The sequence below is a fragment of the Tachypleus tridentatus genome, chromosome 1 (genome assembly GCF_004210375.1).
Source record: "Tachypleus tridentatus isolate NWPU-2018 chromosome 1, ASM421037v1, whole genome shotgun sequence".
Taxonomy (NCBI): domain Eukaryota; kingdom Metazoa; phylum Arthropoda; class Merostomata; order Xiphosura; family Limulidae; genus Tachypleus; species Tachypleus tridentatus.
The window spans coordinates 90991564-91008101 of NC_134825.1; the positions used below are offsets into that span (position 1 = coordinate 90991564).

The window sequence follows — 16538 nt, forward strand, 5'->3', positions numbered from 1 at the left end:
ATGTGAACTTGCTACAGCCCCTATTTTGAGAAGAGTGTCGTAGTGAACAACAAAGGGTTTCAAATATCGGGAGTATATATTATTAAGAAAATATCAATTACGTTGTTGTCGACTGAAGACTGTGGACTGAATACTGAAGGACCTACAGTGTCCGACCTCCTTTTCATAGGACAGTGGGCACATGACTTTGGTGTCCACGTGTCTGTATTTACTACGAAGGAAGAAGGGGAGTATATTTTCTATGAACACTACTACAACCAACTGTATAGAAAAGAACGGGACAGGTCACTTTACAGTAAACACATGCATAATTGTGAAATGCTAACGAAAGAGAAGCCTTGAACAAAACCTATCAAGAGTAACTAACATTGTCTATATATCAGTAATAATGGAGAGGATACTGACGTTAAGTGCTTCAACTAGACGAATGTGTGGGTTTAAACACTTGTGTTCAGGGATCTCAAATGTAATCTCATACCACTTGTCTGGAAGAATATGATTATTGAGGATAGACTATAGAGGATGAGAAACTGTGTACACAGGTAACCTTTTACATTAGTTAACATAAAGTCTTCAGTTACCAATCACTAATGAAAGAAGAGTCAACTCTAATTGTTGGACCAATCACTTCGAAGTCTACCCTTATATGTTTAGATGTATTATGCTGCCAAACAATATAAACATTGATATCTTTGGACCAAAAATGTGGTTGTTCCCTCGAGACTTCTCCAAAATGTTCCAGATTTTCCTGTTCTTCTGGTTCTTTCAGTGAAGTTCCCAAGATATACAGGCGGAAAATGGTAGTTTATCTATACTTCTAAGACTTGTACTACAATAACTTAATGTAAGTTGTAATTACTACTCTCCTTTTATTAACAATATTGCCAGGTGAAAATATGATGTATAATCCAGAAGTAATTAAAATTATATAATTAATATTGATAGGGCTAGAAACATTATAGAACTATTGTAAGTTACTGAAGCTGTAAATGTTTATGTAGTGAACTTTATTATTTTTCATTGATTATAAGCATTCATATCTTATGTTAATAAAGTATATATCTTTTGTTGTAGAATTGGACTCGGTTTCATTTATTCTTTGCTTGTAAATTTCATCGAGATGGTTGAGTAATGTACCCACTCGCACCGTCCAGTTTTTAAATACATCTACTGTAACTGGTGTTTTGTCGCCCCAAACGGCACTCTCTCATATGTTTTCTGAGTGAGTGATTTTTATAATATAAAAACTTATATTGTTGTGACGTCTGACTTATTTGTTGGTTGTTTTCGAGGTTGTACTTTATCTAACAGTTAGTTCTACTGTACGTTAATAAAAGCCTAGATCAAGAGTTGGTGGTCAATATTTTTGACTAGTTGGCTTCCCTCTAGTTCATCACTTCATAATTATGGATAGCTAACACAGATAGCACCCAGATGGCTCTGAACGAACACAGAAATGATATCTTATTTTATAATATATCTGCTTAAATCATGAACAGGAATGATAGATCTCTGTTAAATGACAATTAAAAAAGCAAGTCAGGTGTGTCTTCAAGTAGAACAAAGACAATATAACAACAGAATACTTCATAAAGAAACATAACCAGCTAGAACTGTTGCACAGATTTATATAGATGGTGTTCCAGAAGTTCATAAACCTATCTGTTCTATATAGTCATTATTTTACTTATAACTATAGTTTATCTTCTAACATTTCTTCAGAAATGTACAAATAGTCAAGTTTCATGTTTCACAAGTAGTTTGTAGTTCTAAACATTAGAGAATAATTTAACACTTAATACTGATATATACATTATACTCATATGCTGATATGAGTCATGTTACCACTAGAATGTATTGAATCTTACACTAATTTAGTTTTGTTATAGTTGTAGCAGATGTGATGCTGTATAAAGCTAAACAGGAAAGTGGAGTCGATTCAAGCTGAAAATCGCGGATTCGAATTACTCCCGTCACACCAAATATGTTTACCCTTTCATCAATATATTAAGTTGAAATATGCATCTCCTCTACCCGTTTTTGTGACGAAGAAATGTCTTTGCAACATAAGGTAGATAGCTCCTTCACTTTTCAGAAATTAACACGTTGGCTCCAAAGGCAATTTTGCCGATACTTTCCAGGTTCCAGAAAGGAAATGTTGTCTTGATATCCCACTCCCATCTATATACGTAGCTATTGTGTCCCGGCCAAAAAGTGGCCCTTTAAAAAGAAAACAGAGAACGACTCGCCAATGGGTCGTGTGGGCGCCGTCGTGTTAAAGAACAACATTAATATTCAGAACGGACAGGTTTTTTTTTCATTTCAGTGATCAAGAAATTACTTTACAATACGAGATGGATAGCTCCTTCCCGTTTCATTAATATTATTAAATAACTCGGATTCAGCAGTATTAAAGCAAAATTGTTAGATATATTTAACTCAGAAGAATAGAGGTAATATTTTTATATAACTTGAACCTAGTTTGAATCCGATAACGATGATTTAATGAATAATGGTTCTCTGTTTATATAATAATCAAAAGATAATGTGATGTTCTTAGAGAAGTCCATGAAAGATATTTTCTACAAAAGCAACAGGGGTAATAAACTAATAAGGATATAAATATTTTGAGAAAAAGTTGTTGTTTTTTTCGGAATTCACAACATTTCTGTTTATATATCATCTGCAACAACACTATTTGTTCCACTGTAATGTACTAATGTTGGAACAGGTTACATTTAAGGTTAACGTTAGATAGGCTCCTAAACAAACAGGTATAAAATGCTGCAAAACACAGAAATAATCTACAATTCTAAAGAAAGATTGAGTACATTATAAATCAAACATCAGTGTATACAGAGAAATGAATAATTATAAACCAAACATTTATTTAAAAACCAGATATCAGAATACACAGAGATTTAGGTAGTTATAAAACAACAATTGGTGTATAAAGAGGCTTTAGTACTTTATAAATCACACATTTTAGCACACAGAGGACTCAGTACGCTATAAAATACATTAAAGTATACAGCGTATTTGGTATGTTACAAACCAGACATTAGATTAAGTAGAGGGTTATAAATCAGACATTATAGTGCACAGATGGTTGAGTACGTCATAAACCAAATATTACAGTATACACAGCATCGAGTATGTTATTATTATTTTCGCTGATTTTTAAACCTCATACCATGAAGTGGTTGCTATAAACTTATGATTTATACACCAAAAACTGTCTAAATATTTAAAAGCCAATAGGTCTACATTTGTTATAAAAACATAAGTAGGTGATATTTTCACATTCCTCTAATTTGTTCATAATGGTTTCATAACATGTATCTCATTTCGAGTTGTAATCGACAAATGCGAAAGAAAAAACTTCAGTTAAAATTGCTTGGTAACAGATGTGGTGAGAGTCTTTTAACAAATAAACCATTTAATAAAGTTGTGTAGACCTTAGGAACAATAAAAGATATAGGGATAATATCAGATATTTAGTTATACGTCATAAATTTAGGATAATTAAACGAAAAAACCTAAAGTGTTTGACATGGATCAGAAATGATTCTTCGTTTTTTTCTGTCTTACGAAATTGTTTATTTTGTTTCATTATCAATTTTGAAAATATTATTATATTTTAATCAGCTATAGTAATTACTAAAGACGTATTTAATTGCGTCAGTATATTCCAGATAAGATAGCTTTTAAATGTTACATACCTAGTGTGAATAGAAATTCTATTTCATCAATTTAGATACATTATGTTGTAATGATAAGTAAATAAGTACAAATTATCGACACTCGAATAATTTTAAAATTAGCTGAATAATTATTATACAGTGCTTCAGAGTACATGCATTTAAATGGTATCTATTGTTGTCGTCAACATGTCACATACAAATCCCATATACATGTTTTGGCATGTCTAGAGATAAATAAATCTAATTCACATAAAGGCATGAGAGACAGCGCAAAAATAAATTTCACACAGTAATATGATATTCCCTATATTTATTTGCACAAATATAATGGACCATTAAAACAATGCAGAATGAAAACAAAAAGATTAATAGTGAAAACAGCCATTTATATTCTTCTCCTTGCGATACTTCTGAGATACTATCGCCAAAAATAAAATTTCGGAAAAAGGTGGTGCCATATATGGTATATTCTTTGTTTCACTATTTCCTCTGAATTATAGTAGTTTCGTCGAATTCATGGGTGAACACTACTGTTTGGGAAAACAACCTAAAAAAGAAACATGGACCCATTATAGTGCTATAACGATTATATTTATATTTTAGATATATTTTGTTTCAAAATATAGGTTTAATAGTTTGTGGATGTTTTCTTATAGCAAAGTCACATGAGGCTAACAGCTGAGTCCACTGCGGGGAATCGAACCCCTCATGTGAGCCGTGTGAATCTGTAGATTTTCTGCTATACCAGCGGGGAACGAAAGTCAATTACATGACGTAAAATAGAAATGTTACACTTAATATCGCGTTACTCATCCGAAATACGTAAAGATTTACACAAAAATGAAGCTATCTAATATCGCAATACTCAATTTAAATACTCGAAAAGGCACAAAATGATTCACGTAATACCACGACACTCACATTAAATTCATGAATATTTATAAAAAGATGTTTTGTTTTGGAATTTCGCACAAAGCTCCTCGAGGGTTATTTGTGCTGGCCGTCCCTAATCTAGCAGTGTAAGACTAGAAGGAAGACAGCTAGTCATCACCACCCACCGCCAACTCTTGGGCTACTCTTTTATTAACGAAAAGTGGGATTGACGGTAACATTATAACGCCCCCACGGCTAGAAAAACGAGCTCGAGTTTTGGCTCGACTCGGGCGCGAACCCGCGACCCTCAGATTAGGAAGTGCACGCCTTAATGCGCTAGGTCATGCCAGGCCATTTATAAAAAGTGTATATAATAATGCGATACTTACCCAAAACGTGTGAAGACTAAAAGATATATTAATACACATAATATTGGTATACTCATCCTGATTAATATACAAAAATTCTATGCCTAATACCATATTACATATTTTAAAATAGTGAAGATTTAGTATATTAGTGCATCATATATCGCGATTTTTGCTCAATCTTATACGGAAGCTTACAGAAATAGTACGCCTCATACATGTATTAGCAATTAGTGCTCCGACATGTTGAAAAATGGCAAATATTTGTGATAGTAAAGTAGAGGAGAAGTTACTTTTAATACAGTAAATAATTTATGTATAAAAGTTACCCTCCTTCAAGATACGGGTTTAAGCGTTAATAAATTGAATTATATAAATCTGGTTATAAATCATAACTGAATGCTTATTTTAAACACCTGCAATTAAAGTTTATTTGTGATATATTCATCACTATATGGGGTAACAATTAAGATCGGGTTCTCATCATAGTATCATAAATGTATAACTGATAATTTAGTAGTCTTCGTAATTGTAATATACGTTTCAATATATTGTAAATGTTACAAATAACCTTTTTTAAGTGTTATCCTGTTTGAACAATGGCTTTCAGAACGTTAGAAAAACTATTAGAGCTAAAAGTAGCGAATTTATTTCTAATGAACCTATTTTACTGTAAAGTATTTAGCAACAGATTTCAGCATTGTGTATCAGGTAGTTTGTGAACTTCGGAAGGAAAGGACGAAATTATGTTACCCTAGGGTGTAGATCAGGGGTTCCCAACCGGTGGGTCGCGAAGCCTTGTTAGAAGTAGCTTGGGATAACATTAATTTTATTTCATCAATTACATTTAAGTCGCGAGTGCCAAAAGGTTGGGAACCCCTGGTGTAGATGAAAGATACAACTGAAGAACGGAGATTAAAGAGGAATACCAAAGATGCAATTTTTTTGTGGTACGTGTAGGAGCTAATGATGTTAGTAAAGGTAGGATAAAGAAGAAGATTAATACATACGATGGGTTAAAAGTACTTAAAGAATCCATAAATTATTTGGTCAGGAATATTACCCAGAATTAACTGTGGGTATGAAATTATATGTAATTCACAAGGGCGAAATGATAGGCTTATACTGATATGTAGAAAGGAACAGATTGACTGGTTAAGACTTGAAGGAGCAATTCAGTGTATAATAGCTCTTTGGAATGGATGGTTTACATTTAAATAGGATATGGGTTGGCTTGTCTGCTAAGACTATTAGCTTAGATGTAAGGGAAAGACTAGACCATGAGAGACCAATGATAAACTAAAAAAAAAAAAAAAGAATAAGAGGCTGAGAAAACTTTAACGTACAAAATTGGTATAAAACTTAGGATAGGGTTCATTGTAGTATTGTAATGCTAGAAGTGTAAGAAATAGAACTGATAACTTTAGAGTGCTGTTAGGAACATAAAATTCTGATATAAAGGGAATAACTGAAATATATTTAAATGTAGATGATTTTAATTACAAAAATTTCATTGAAATACAGGGTTACAGGCTATTTAATTGAAATAGAGTATTAAAACACTGGGAGGAGTGACTTTATATGTAAAATATGAGTTACATCCTGTTGGAGTTGAGAATATAAAAGATAATAGCCATGACCCTGAATCTATTTGGGTTACTATTAGTGAATATAAAGGAAAAATGCTTTTAATGGGAATTTATTACAGACCACCAAATGTTAATGATGAAATTAATAAGAAACTTTACAATGAGGATTTCAGCTGTTAATAAAAAAAAGTTGTAATTATGGTTGACTTTAATTTCAGACATGAAGATTGGTAAATGCTAGAGTCAAACTGTGAAAGAAAGTAAGCACTTTGGAAACAGTCCAAGATGGCTTTCTTTATCAGCTATTCAAGAAACTAACTAAAAACTGCTGTTTTTGAAATTTATTGCTAACTTTAAATATAGAAATGATCAAGAGGGTTGAAATTTCAGAACATCTAGGAGAAAGTGATCACTGCTCTGTTAAGTGTAGTGCTTTGCTGCATGTAGAGTTAAGGACGTCAGAGAAAGTTTAGATAATGAAGACTAGTGTGTATAGTGTTAGATCTGATTTTAAAATAAAGTATGGAAGACTTTTTATCTTGTTTGAAGATCTTAGAATAATGTTTTGTTTGAGAACTTATATCTTGACATTTTTCTTCCTAAATAATTTGAATATTCTAAATGCTGTAAAAGTTGCTTTTCAAGAAATGACTAATATCTCAAAAATATTTTTATCCATTACCAACTTTGGTGGATCATTGGTAGTACCAAATATTACCAAAATGAATAAATAAAAAACTTCTGAATATAGTTAGCTCAGATTTACTTTTGTATACTTTTTTGTTATCAAATTTTATATTTTGGTATACTTTACCTTTGTAATGAAGTAGTTCTGTTTAATTTATTTTATCTTGGTAAAAGAAAAGGCCAAGCTAATTGCAAGATGAATCTATATTTAGTATTAGACCATACATAAAACAATAAAGATTATGAAGTTAAGAGTAAGATCTAATTCCACACTAGTGACATCTTCAAGATTAAGCTCTCCTGTTTTGCTAATGTTTTTAACTTATTGGATGATCATTAATTTTGTGCCAATATTTTACTGTGATTATATCTATTAAACATTTCATTATCATTACTATGATCACATCAGCAACATTATATTAGTCTTTAATCTACTTGTAGTGTCCAACGAGGTAGTGTTAGTTTACAGACTTAGAGGTCTAACTCTGTTGTTTAGTTTAATGCATTAGACACAGCAAAAGGCTTTGCTCTAAAACAAACAATGTATTGAGACAATTTTTTGCTGTGATTCTGGATGTATTAAACATTTTCATAATATTACTGTAATCATACCACTATCATTATGTTTGTCTGAATTTTACTTGTAAAGTTCAGTGAATGTCTTTCCTTCCAAAACATAAAAACTGTTAAAGCTTTATCATGAAAAGCTTAGTAGCAGTTAGCAAAAGTAACTTAAGCTTAAAAATGAAACCCCCTCCCTAGAACAATAACATTTTGTTAATTTGTTTTCAACAACACAAAATTTTGATTTTTCACAGTATGTTTGTTCACACATCTTAAGACTTGTTTTTGTTCTTTTTTTTAATTTATTTAGTTCTTATGGTTTCGATGATTCAAAATCACTGAAGATATTTAAATTTCCATTCACTTGTATCACTGCTTGAAAGTAAAAAAAGATGTGTAATTATCATCAGAATTTTGGGTATTTGAATCCCAGTTCACCATAATTGGCCCCAAGTAATTGAATCCTAGTTAATTCTTACCTTCACCACAATAGTTCTCAACATTTCATGTTTCATCCTATTAACTGAATCCACTTTCCTTACTTAACTAGCAAGTGTTTAGGTGTTATGATGTAAATAAGAGGAAGGGATTCTAGTATGTTTGCTGATACAATTAAAACAGAATACTGTTACTGTTTGGTATAGTCTTCACAATACATGTGGAATTAGAAAACACAACTTCCTTTACAGTGTAGGCTACTTTATTCATTAACAATTCATTGTTATTAAACTTAATATTCTGTTTAATTTTAGTTGCAACATTGTTATACTATAAAGCCCTAACTAATTCAAAATATAGGGTCCTACTTTTTAAAATTTCTACTTAGCTATGGTTTAGATTACAATCTGACATAAAATGAAGCAATAGGCAACTTGTATGGATGTTATTACCTTGCAGGCTGGTTTTAAAATCATTTTAATTTGTTAAAACTGTTTTAAAAGTACTTTGTAATTGAGTTCAATATTACCAGACCAAGTATAAGTACTTAAATTACTGTAGCTCTACTGTTTGTTATCAATTCACAAATACAAGCATTTCTTGATGTTACTTATTTTCAACAAGATTAGTTGTCGGTTTTTATTAGTTTCATCATTACCATTGATCTTATAAAAATGAAACTAATTATTATTGTAACCACCAAAGTTTCAATTTCAATGACAGAATAAACCAAGTAAGTATTCCACTTATTAATACAAGTTTAAATAAATATTTAAATGTTTCATTAGGAAGTTTTTATGAATGAACTGCTATTATTACTGAACACAGATATTACTCAGCAAGATCTTAAAATGTGAACAAGAGTTGGACATGTTGAAAAGAAAAACTTGATAAATCTTCTCATGAAATCTGGTTAAATGATATCTGAGAGAAACATAATCATGGCACAGAGAACTTAATGACCTGTTGGAAGCATCAGAAAGGTACATTTTGATTTAATATGAGAAATAGTACCTTGTTTCTTTTTAACATGGGTGAAATTTGAAATCTTGTTTTTTAATTTGTAAATAAATATTTTGTTTATGTTTAATGAGTTATTCACATAAATTATATTTTATTTGGTATTTTTATTCATTCATTTCACTTTTTATTTTAAAGGTATTGGAACACTTAAATGAACTAATTATATAGTTTGTTTAACTATAGAACTAAGATTTAATCTTCTAGTCTGATGATTGTTTATTGAGAAGTTTTAAGTATTTTTGAAAAAGTGAACAAAGTAAGCTTGTATACAATTACTTTGTATTTATTAATGTTAAAAACATTATTGTAGTGAAGCTCTTGTTGTATTTTACAGGTAATGTCTTTATTATATAAAATGGCTACCAACTTATGTAATAATAATGACATAACTGCTGAACTCAGAACCGTAACAAAAACTCGACAAAAAATTTAATGTAAGAAGAAACAATTTGAAGGTCAGCTATGAGAAGTGGGAATGAGGTTAGCAGATTTGGAGAGAAAGAAGGCTGATACCACAGAAGTACATTAAAGTTAAGAGTTAGTACCGTTTCACTAGAGAAAGCGTTATTGTCATGTGGTTAACCAAGTAAATAAATAACTTGATTAATTTCTTATGTGGTTAATTTTTGTCTCATATGAATAACTGCTGTTAATTTTTAACTATCACTGAATTTAATGTTCCTTAAGTAAGGAGATGGAAACTTTCTTGAAATTTCAATAAATAATGTTTTACAGTTGGTTAAACTCAAAACAGATATACACTGTTATTCTGTAAAAGGTAAAATGCAATAAATTAATCAAGCAACAAATAATTTTTAACATTAATAATTTTTATAATGCTTTATGGATTTACCATGAGCAAAACTTGAAAATTGAATTATTATTTTTAATCAGTTTTAGGGTAGATTTTTGTGTGTAGCTTTTACATAACTCGGAGTTTTTGTAAATTTACAAGTACAAGGGGAAACAGATGGGATCACAAGGTATGTTTTTGTCAGGGATATTAAAGTAAAAGTTGTAGATGATTCTCTAGTTAAAAAAAGTGGTGTATGGAGTAAATAGGAGCAAGAAAAGTACACTTGTGCTATCCAGTAGCAGGAGGTACAGGATGCAGCTGAAAGAGCCAGACAGATAATTAAGGATTCTAATAGCAGCACAGTTTTGGTGCTAATGTTGAGGATAGTGATGTAAGGGAAGATAGATCTAAGGAGCTTATTGATGAGTATAATTTAAGAAAAGGTGTCAGTTTCATTTTGTTAGAGATATTGTCAAGAACCAATTCAGGGGGTAATATACTAAGTAGGTCACTATGATTGAATGCCAATCTTTGATCAGTATGTAGGGATGAACAACCTATTTGTTAGCATGTTAGCAAAGGCTCTTAACTCAGCTGTAGTGGTAAATTTAAAATTTAAACTAGGGCTACACAGAGGTGAGGGCTATGATATTAGTAAAACTAGAAATATAATTGATAGGAAAATGTACAACAGACATAAAATATGAATTTGTTTTAAAATATTTAACTAATTGTTGCTATTGCAATGCTAGGAATATTAGGAATAAAGCAGTTCAAAGCAGTTGTGGAAACTAAGGATTTTGATATGGGTACCACTGAAACGTAGTTGGATATTAACAACTATGATGATGGGATTTTTTCAAAATACCAGACTACAGATTAGTTATTAGAGATAGAGTGTGAAAAACAAGGGGGGCTATCTTTATATGTGAGGAGCAAATTGCATCCTGTTGAGTTACAGCATATTAAAGAAAACAGCAATAGGTTGGAGTCAGTTTGGGTTAGTGTTATTAGATATAGGTGGAAATGTCTTGTAATTGAGATTTATTATAGACCACAAGATCAGAATGTGGAAGTTAATCAGAAACTGTATAATGAGATCAGAATGGTAGCTGGAAAAGATGTTATTATGGGAGACTTTAATTTTAAGGGTACTGATTGGAAAATTTTGAGTCTGAAAGTGTAGGAGATAGGTTTTTGAAATTTTATAAATACTTTTATATATCAGCTGGTGTCAGAATCTACAAGTGAGGAAGCTAGATTTAATATCAGCATCTTATGTTAATATGATAGACAGAAGTTGTGATTGATGAGTATTTAAGTACAAGCAACCATTGCACTATTAGGTTTGGAATTTTACTGCTTGTAGAATTTAAAACTTTACTCTGCTTCTGAATTTTAGGAAAGCCAATTTTTATGGAATGAGACATGATCTGTCATCCATAGATTGGACTAAAGAGTTTGGATCTTGAACAGATGCAGGAAACATTTAGGGAAAAATCATATTTCCTACAGAAAAATTAGGACAGTAAAACAGAACAAGCCATTATGGTTTAGTGTAGGCTTAAGAAATTATATTTAGGGATAAATGTAATAAATTCAAGAAATTCAAACTTACTGTAAATAATAAGGACTTGTAGGATATCAAAAGAACTGGTTAAAAAAGAAAACAGAAGGGCAAACACTATATCAAAGAGGGTTAACTGAGAGATTAAAATCAAACAATAAGGAATTCTTAGGTTTGTGATTAGTTAGCAAAATGTTAGAATGGGTATGGAGCATCTTAAAAGTAACAGTGGGAAGCTGATCTCAGAAGATTATGAGATCATAAACTTGTTAAATTATACATTCTTTTCAGTTTTTATAAAGGAAGGTAAAAGTGTTATGCCTCAGCCAGAGTATGTAACGTATTGGAAAAGTATTGAAGTGAGAGCTTTTATTTTTTGTTCTGAAATTGTATTAAAAATTGGGAAACCTCAAAACTAATAATCAAACTCCTGGGCCAGACAACTTTTATTCTGGAGTTTTAAAGGAACTTAAAGATTTTATTTTTGAATCACTACCTAATGTTTTTTATTGTTCAGTGAGTAGTGGAAAAATATTAGAAAACTGGAAGATGACTGATGTTAGTTTAATATTTAAAGAAGATGATGCACATTGTCCAAGCAATTATAGTCCAGTTAGTCTTACATCAGTGGTTGGAAGGATTTTGGAGATTGTGATTAAAGGTGCATTGCAGAATCATTTAAAGTAGATTGACATAATGTAAGAGCAAGTATGGTGTTACTAAGGGAATATATCTTGTTTAACAAAGATTCTGACAGTCTTTGAGGATGTTGCTACAAGAGTTTATGAAAGAAATACTGTTGATATAGTTTACCTTGATTCTCAGAGAGCATATAATAAAGTGCATCACAAAAGACTTGTTATAAAAAAACTAATGGGTGTGGGGGAAATGTTATGAAACTGGTTAGAAAATTGGTTGGAGAGTAGTAAGAAATGGAGTTATATCTTACTAGATTACAGTTGTAAATGGTGTTCTTCAGGGCTCTGTGTTGGGTCCTTTGTTGTTTGTGATTTATGTTAATGATATTGAATCTATCTAAACAGTGTATTGTAGCTGGCAGTAAGACTAATAGGATTTTTAGTATCTTCTACAGAAATATTGAATACAAGACAGTAGATATTGTTTAACTGTATAAAACACTTATAAGGCCTCATCTAAAATACTGTGTATAGTTTTGGGCTCTCTTCCTCAAGAAGGACATTGAATTCTTGGAGAAGGCTCAGAGAAGAACCACTTGGGTGAAACCTGGGATGGTGGGATTGTCCTGTGAGACTGAAAGGGGCAATAGAAGTTTAATTGAAGTGTTTAGGGTAATTATAGGTATTGATAATACAGATCCATCAAACGTTTTTGTGTTTAACAGTGAAAACAGTAGGACAAGAGGACACACATTCAAACTTTGGCAACATAGGAGTTTTCTGCAGTTTAGACAGTATTACTTTTAAAACACAGTGCTTATTTTTTGTAATGGGCTAACTTCAAGGGTAGTGGATGAAGAAAATTTAACTGAGTTCAAGAAAAGATTGGAGGAATACATGAGAAGTAAAGTGTAGTTATAGCTGGGAGTTGGAAGGGACATCCTTGATGGGTTCATAAGTTCCTTTTGATTCCACTAGAATTTTATGAAATACCTATCTGTTGGATAATAATGCATTGCATTTTCTTGTTCAAAGAATCAGTCATTGTTGTGAATTATTTGATTTATATTCTAGCCTGTTGCAAAGTATCTTGATAGATATGCAAAAAAAATTATTTTGAAGACTTTTTAATAGTAAAGAATTACTAAAATATATCAAATTAAAGTTTAATTAAATTGTTTAATACACCATAAGATATTAAATAAACTTAAATCATTCAGAATGAATATACTGACAGATTTTCTTGAAGCTGGAAAATTATTCATTGATTAGAATTAGGAAAGAAAAATAAAAGCTGAGTTGGGAACATGGTAGGTGTGGATGACAAAGTGTGTAATATTATTATGTATTACTGAACAAGATAATGAATTTATATGAAACAGTTAAGTGTAATTTTGATTAGGTTGAATGAAACAGGACACGTTTTCAGTTACCAATCCATCATGACATGCTAGAGTATTTGACCATTACACTTTAGTCATTAGAGAGAGAATTATTCTTGTTAACTACTGATACAAGTATTTCATTTCTTGGTTTTTCAATAACAACCATCTATGTTTCCACTGGAAGTTCATTCTCCTGTGTAGTAATTACCATGTAGAACATAGTGATTTTGTAGTTTTAGACAGTGAAACTATTAGACAAGAACTTGACCTCACTTTCATATCTCAGCATGAAGCCAATTCCCAATATGTGCTTTTCCTTGATTTCAGCTACTCACATGTCATAAGGCAAAGAAAAACTTTTGACTTTCAAGGTCACTTCCAGTTTCCCTTTTGTTAGAACTTTGTCCGCTTGCTGTTTCTACCAATCCCCTCTTTTTCTTCATCTCTCAAATAAACATCTCACTTTAATTTGGTATTAACATTTGTGGGTAGAACCAGTGTATCACAAAGATTTTCATTAATTATCTCGTGTACAATTTTCCTAAAATAATGATTTTTTCTTTCTAGTGTAAGAAGTATTTCTCTCTTTATCTTATAAATCAGCTAATTTCTGTTTCATTGATGTTTTGTTAGTTAATCCTTTCATATTATTGGGTTCTGTCTCTTTGCTTTAACAACATCTTAAGTCCCTGTGCTTTCTTTTTGGTATCCTTTGAGAGCTCTCATTCCATACAGGTCCTTATCTGAAATTTTTGACAATGTGTATCTTTAGGTTGTATTTGAAACAACTCTTTGTTACTTATTTCCTTTATTTGGTTTATATATCCATCTAACTAAGCCTTTCAGTTCTTCTAGGAAGAGTTGATGTCTAAATACTGTAGCATTTCATTCTTCTAACTTTTATGTGTTACATTTATTAGTTTATCTGAAACTTTAATAGATTATGGTTTTATAACCAACTGCTGAACTTCCTTTTAAGACATATATCTATTTTGCTTCAGTCTGCTACTAACATCACCTTCTGCTATGTTATTGGAGTCAGTCATTTTATGAGGAGCATCCAGGTGGGATATTTATGTAATTATTTCTATATTTTCCACAAGTTTAACTAAGGCCTCTTCTTTATTCTGTACTATATTCCAAAACTTTGCCCTAGATACATTTTTCTTGTGCAATACTCTAAACTTGTAGTTGTTATTCAGTGTTGTCCAAATTTGGTCCTTTTAAGTGACCAGCATAATGGATGGCTTGTTCACTATTCAACGTGTTCATTTTAGAAATTATTTCAAACTGTGTTTAGTACAATTCTTATAGTGTATTCTGTCATGGTGCATTAGTTTTTTCTATTGACTGACACTGAACTGACAAGCTAAATTGTGGGGCTAAATGTAGTAATGCTATGTTTGGAGTAATCCAGAAGGATCTTTCAATAAAGAGTTGCACAGTAGTGGTGTTTGTTTCTTTATTTAGTATTTGGGTTAATACCAAATTTATTCAAAAACCAGCCAGTAGAAAAATGGAAACCAGACTCAAAGAACACAAAAAGTCACCTTCACACGTTTTCGAACACCACAAATCAAATAAACACAACATAACCATAAAAAACACCCAAATACTAAGTGAAGCAAACATAAACAAATGCAAAATTAAAGAAACCTTACTTATACAACAACTCAAGCCCAAAATAAACCAATACAAAGGAACACCTTTATACCTGTATTAATACATATAATCAAACATCTAAGCACGCCCTCTACATTCCTATACTCAGTTACACAACCCCTTCAAACATGTGGTCAGCTATAGGTCAGTTACCTCTTTTTTTCTTTGTGAACCTGACGATGATAAAAGAAGGTCGAAATGTTGTTCGCTTCTCTACATAAAAAAATTTTCTCAATTCAAACCAGCTGTTTTTACATATTTATTTCTCTACAAGTGGGTTTTCTCATCATCACTGATTAAAACGTAGTTATGTCCTCTTGAGAAATGTTTTAATCTTATTGTATAATTTACAATGATCAATACTAAACTGTTACAGGCAGCTATCATTTGTAAATATTACATGTATGTTTGACATTGTAAAGCTACAGAAAAGCAGTTACTATTATATCCAAGGTTATCACAATATTTCACAAACATGTAAATTGTGCTCTACAATTTTGACTTACAGAATTACTGAAAAACACATGCATCTTTCAAGTGACTAACCAAAATTTCCTAATGTTCTGTAAATTTTAGAACATTATATCTGTTGAATATGTAAAAAAAATGAAAATGTACCTGAAATTATCTGATTTTCAAAATTTTCTGTTGGAGAATGTTGTAGCTATTTTTCAGTATCAAACCTTGGACTCAAAATATTTTAGGCTTTTTATTTCTTTTGTCTGTTTTCATCTCTAAATAACTCATATCAGGGCTTGTAATTTTAAATTTCTGTTAGAGCTGTGAATAATACTCTAGAGATCTATTGAGAGCTCTCTTATTCCTATGTTTAATAATTTTTCACATGAGCTTCTGAATCTGAATGTTTTTAACCAGATCTGGCAGGAAAATGTTTTTCCTGATGCCTGACACTGGGCTGTTGGTCTACCTTTCTCTAAACCTGGGAAGGATCCCAAGATTCCTTCAAACTACTGTCCAATTGCTTTGATGAGCTGCCTTTGTAAGACCTTAGAGAGGATGGTTAATGTTTGGCTTGTTTGGTTTCTCGAATCAAACAACCTCCTCTCGCCAAGCCATTGTGGGTTCTGATGATAACACTCCAACATGGACCACCTGATTCAACTTGAGACATCAATCAGAGAAACCTTTTTGTCAAACAACATCTTGTATCAATATTCTTTGACATTGAGAAGGCTTATGATACAACATGGAGGTATGGCATTTTTCGAGGCCTCCATATATAT

The 16538-nt window shown here is 31.4% G+C and overlaps 2 protein-coding genes across 8 annotated transcripts in view; both read left to right on the forward strand.

Moving 5' to 3' along the window:
* Positions 1 to 16538, forward strand: part of LOC143232694 (uncharacterized) — a 408737-nt gene that overhangs the window by 170296 nt on the left and 221903 nt on the right. The gene's annotated exons all lie outside the window — the stretch shown is intronic.
* The window catches only part of LOC143255423 (dynein axonemal heavy chain 6-like), a 116511-nt gene that overhangs the window by 75562 nt on the left and 24411 nt on the right, over positions 1 to 16538 (forward strand). Inside the window, exons 1-3 of one of the 7 annotated variants that reach the window (XM_076511141.1) lie at positions 5688 to 5926; positions 9052 to 9206; positions 9581 to 9783. The exons of 2 other annotated variants lie outside the window; for them this stretch is intronic. Coding sequence is in view for 1 of the 5 variants with exons in the window: in XM_076511089.1 (XP_076367204.1) it covers positions 5912 to 5926 (15 nt within the window). In the remaining 4 variants the exon portion in view is untranslated. Of the gene's footprint in view, positions 1 to 5687; positions 5927 to 9051; positions 9207 to 9580; positions 9784 to 16538 lie in introns of those variants that run through there. 4 more of the 7 variants (XM_076511104.1, XM_076511130.1, XM_076511095.1 and 1 more) reach the window with 4 other exon arrangements.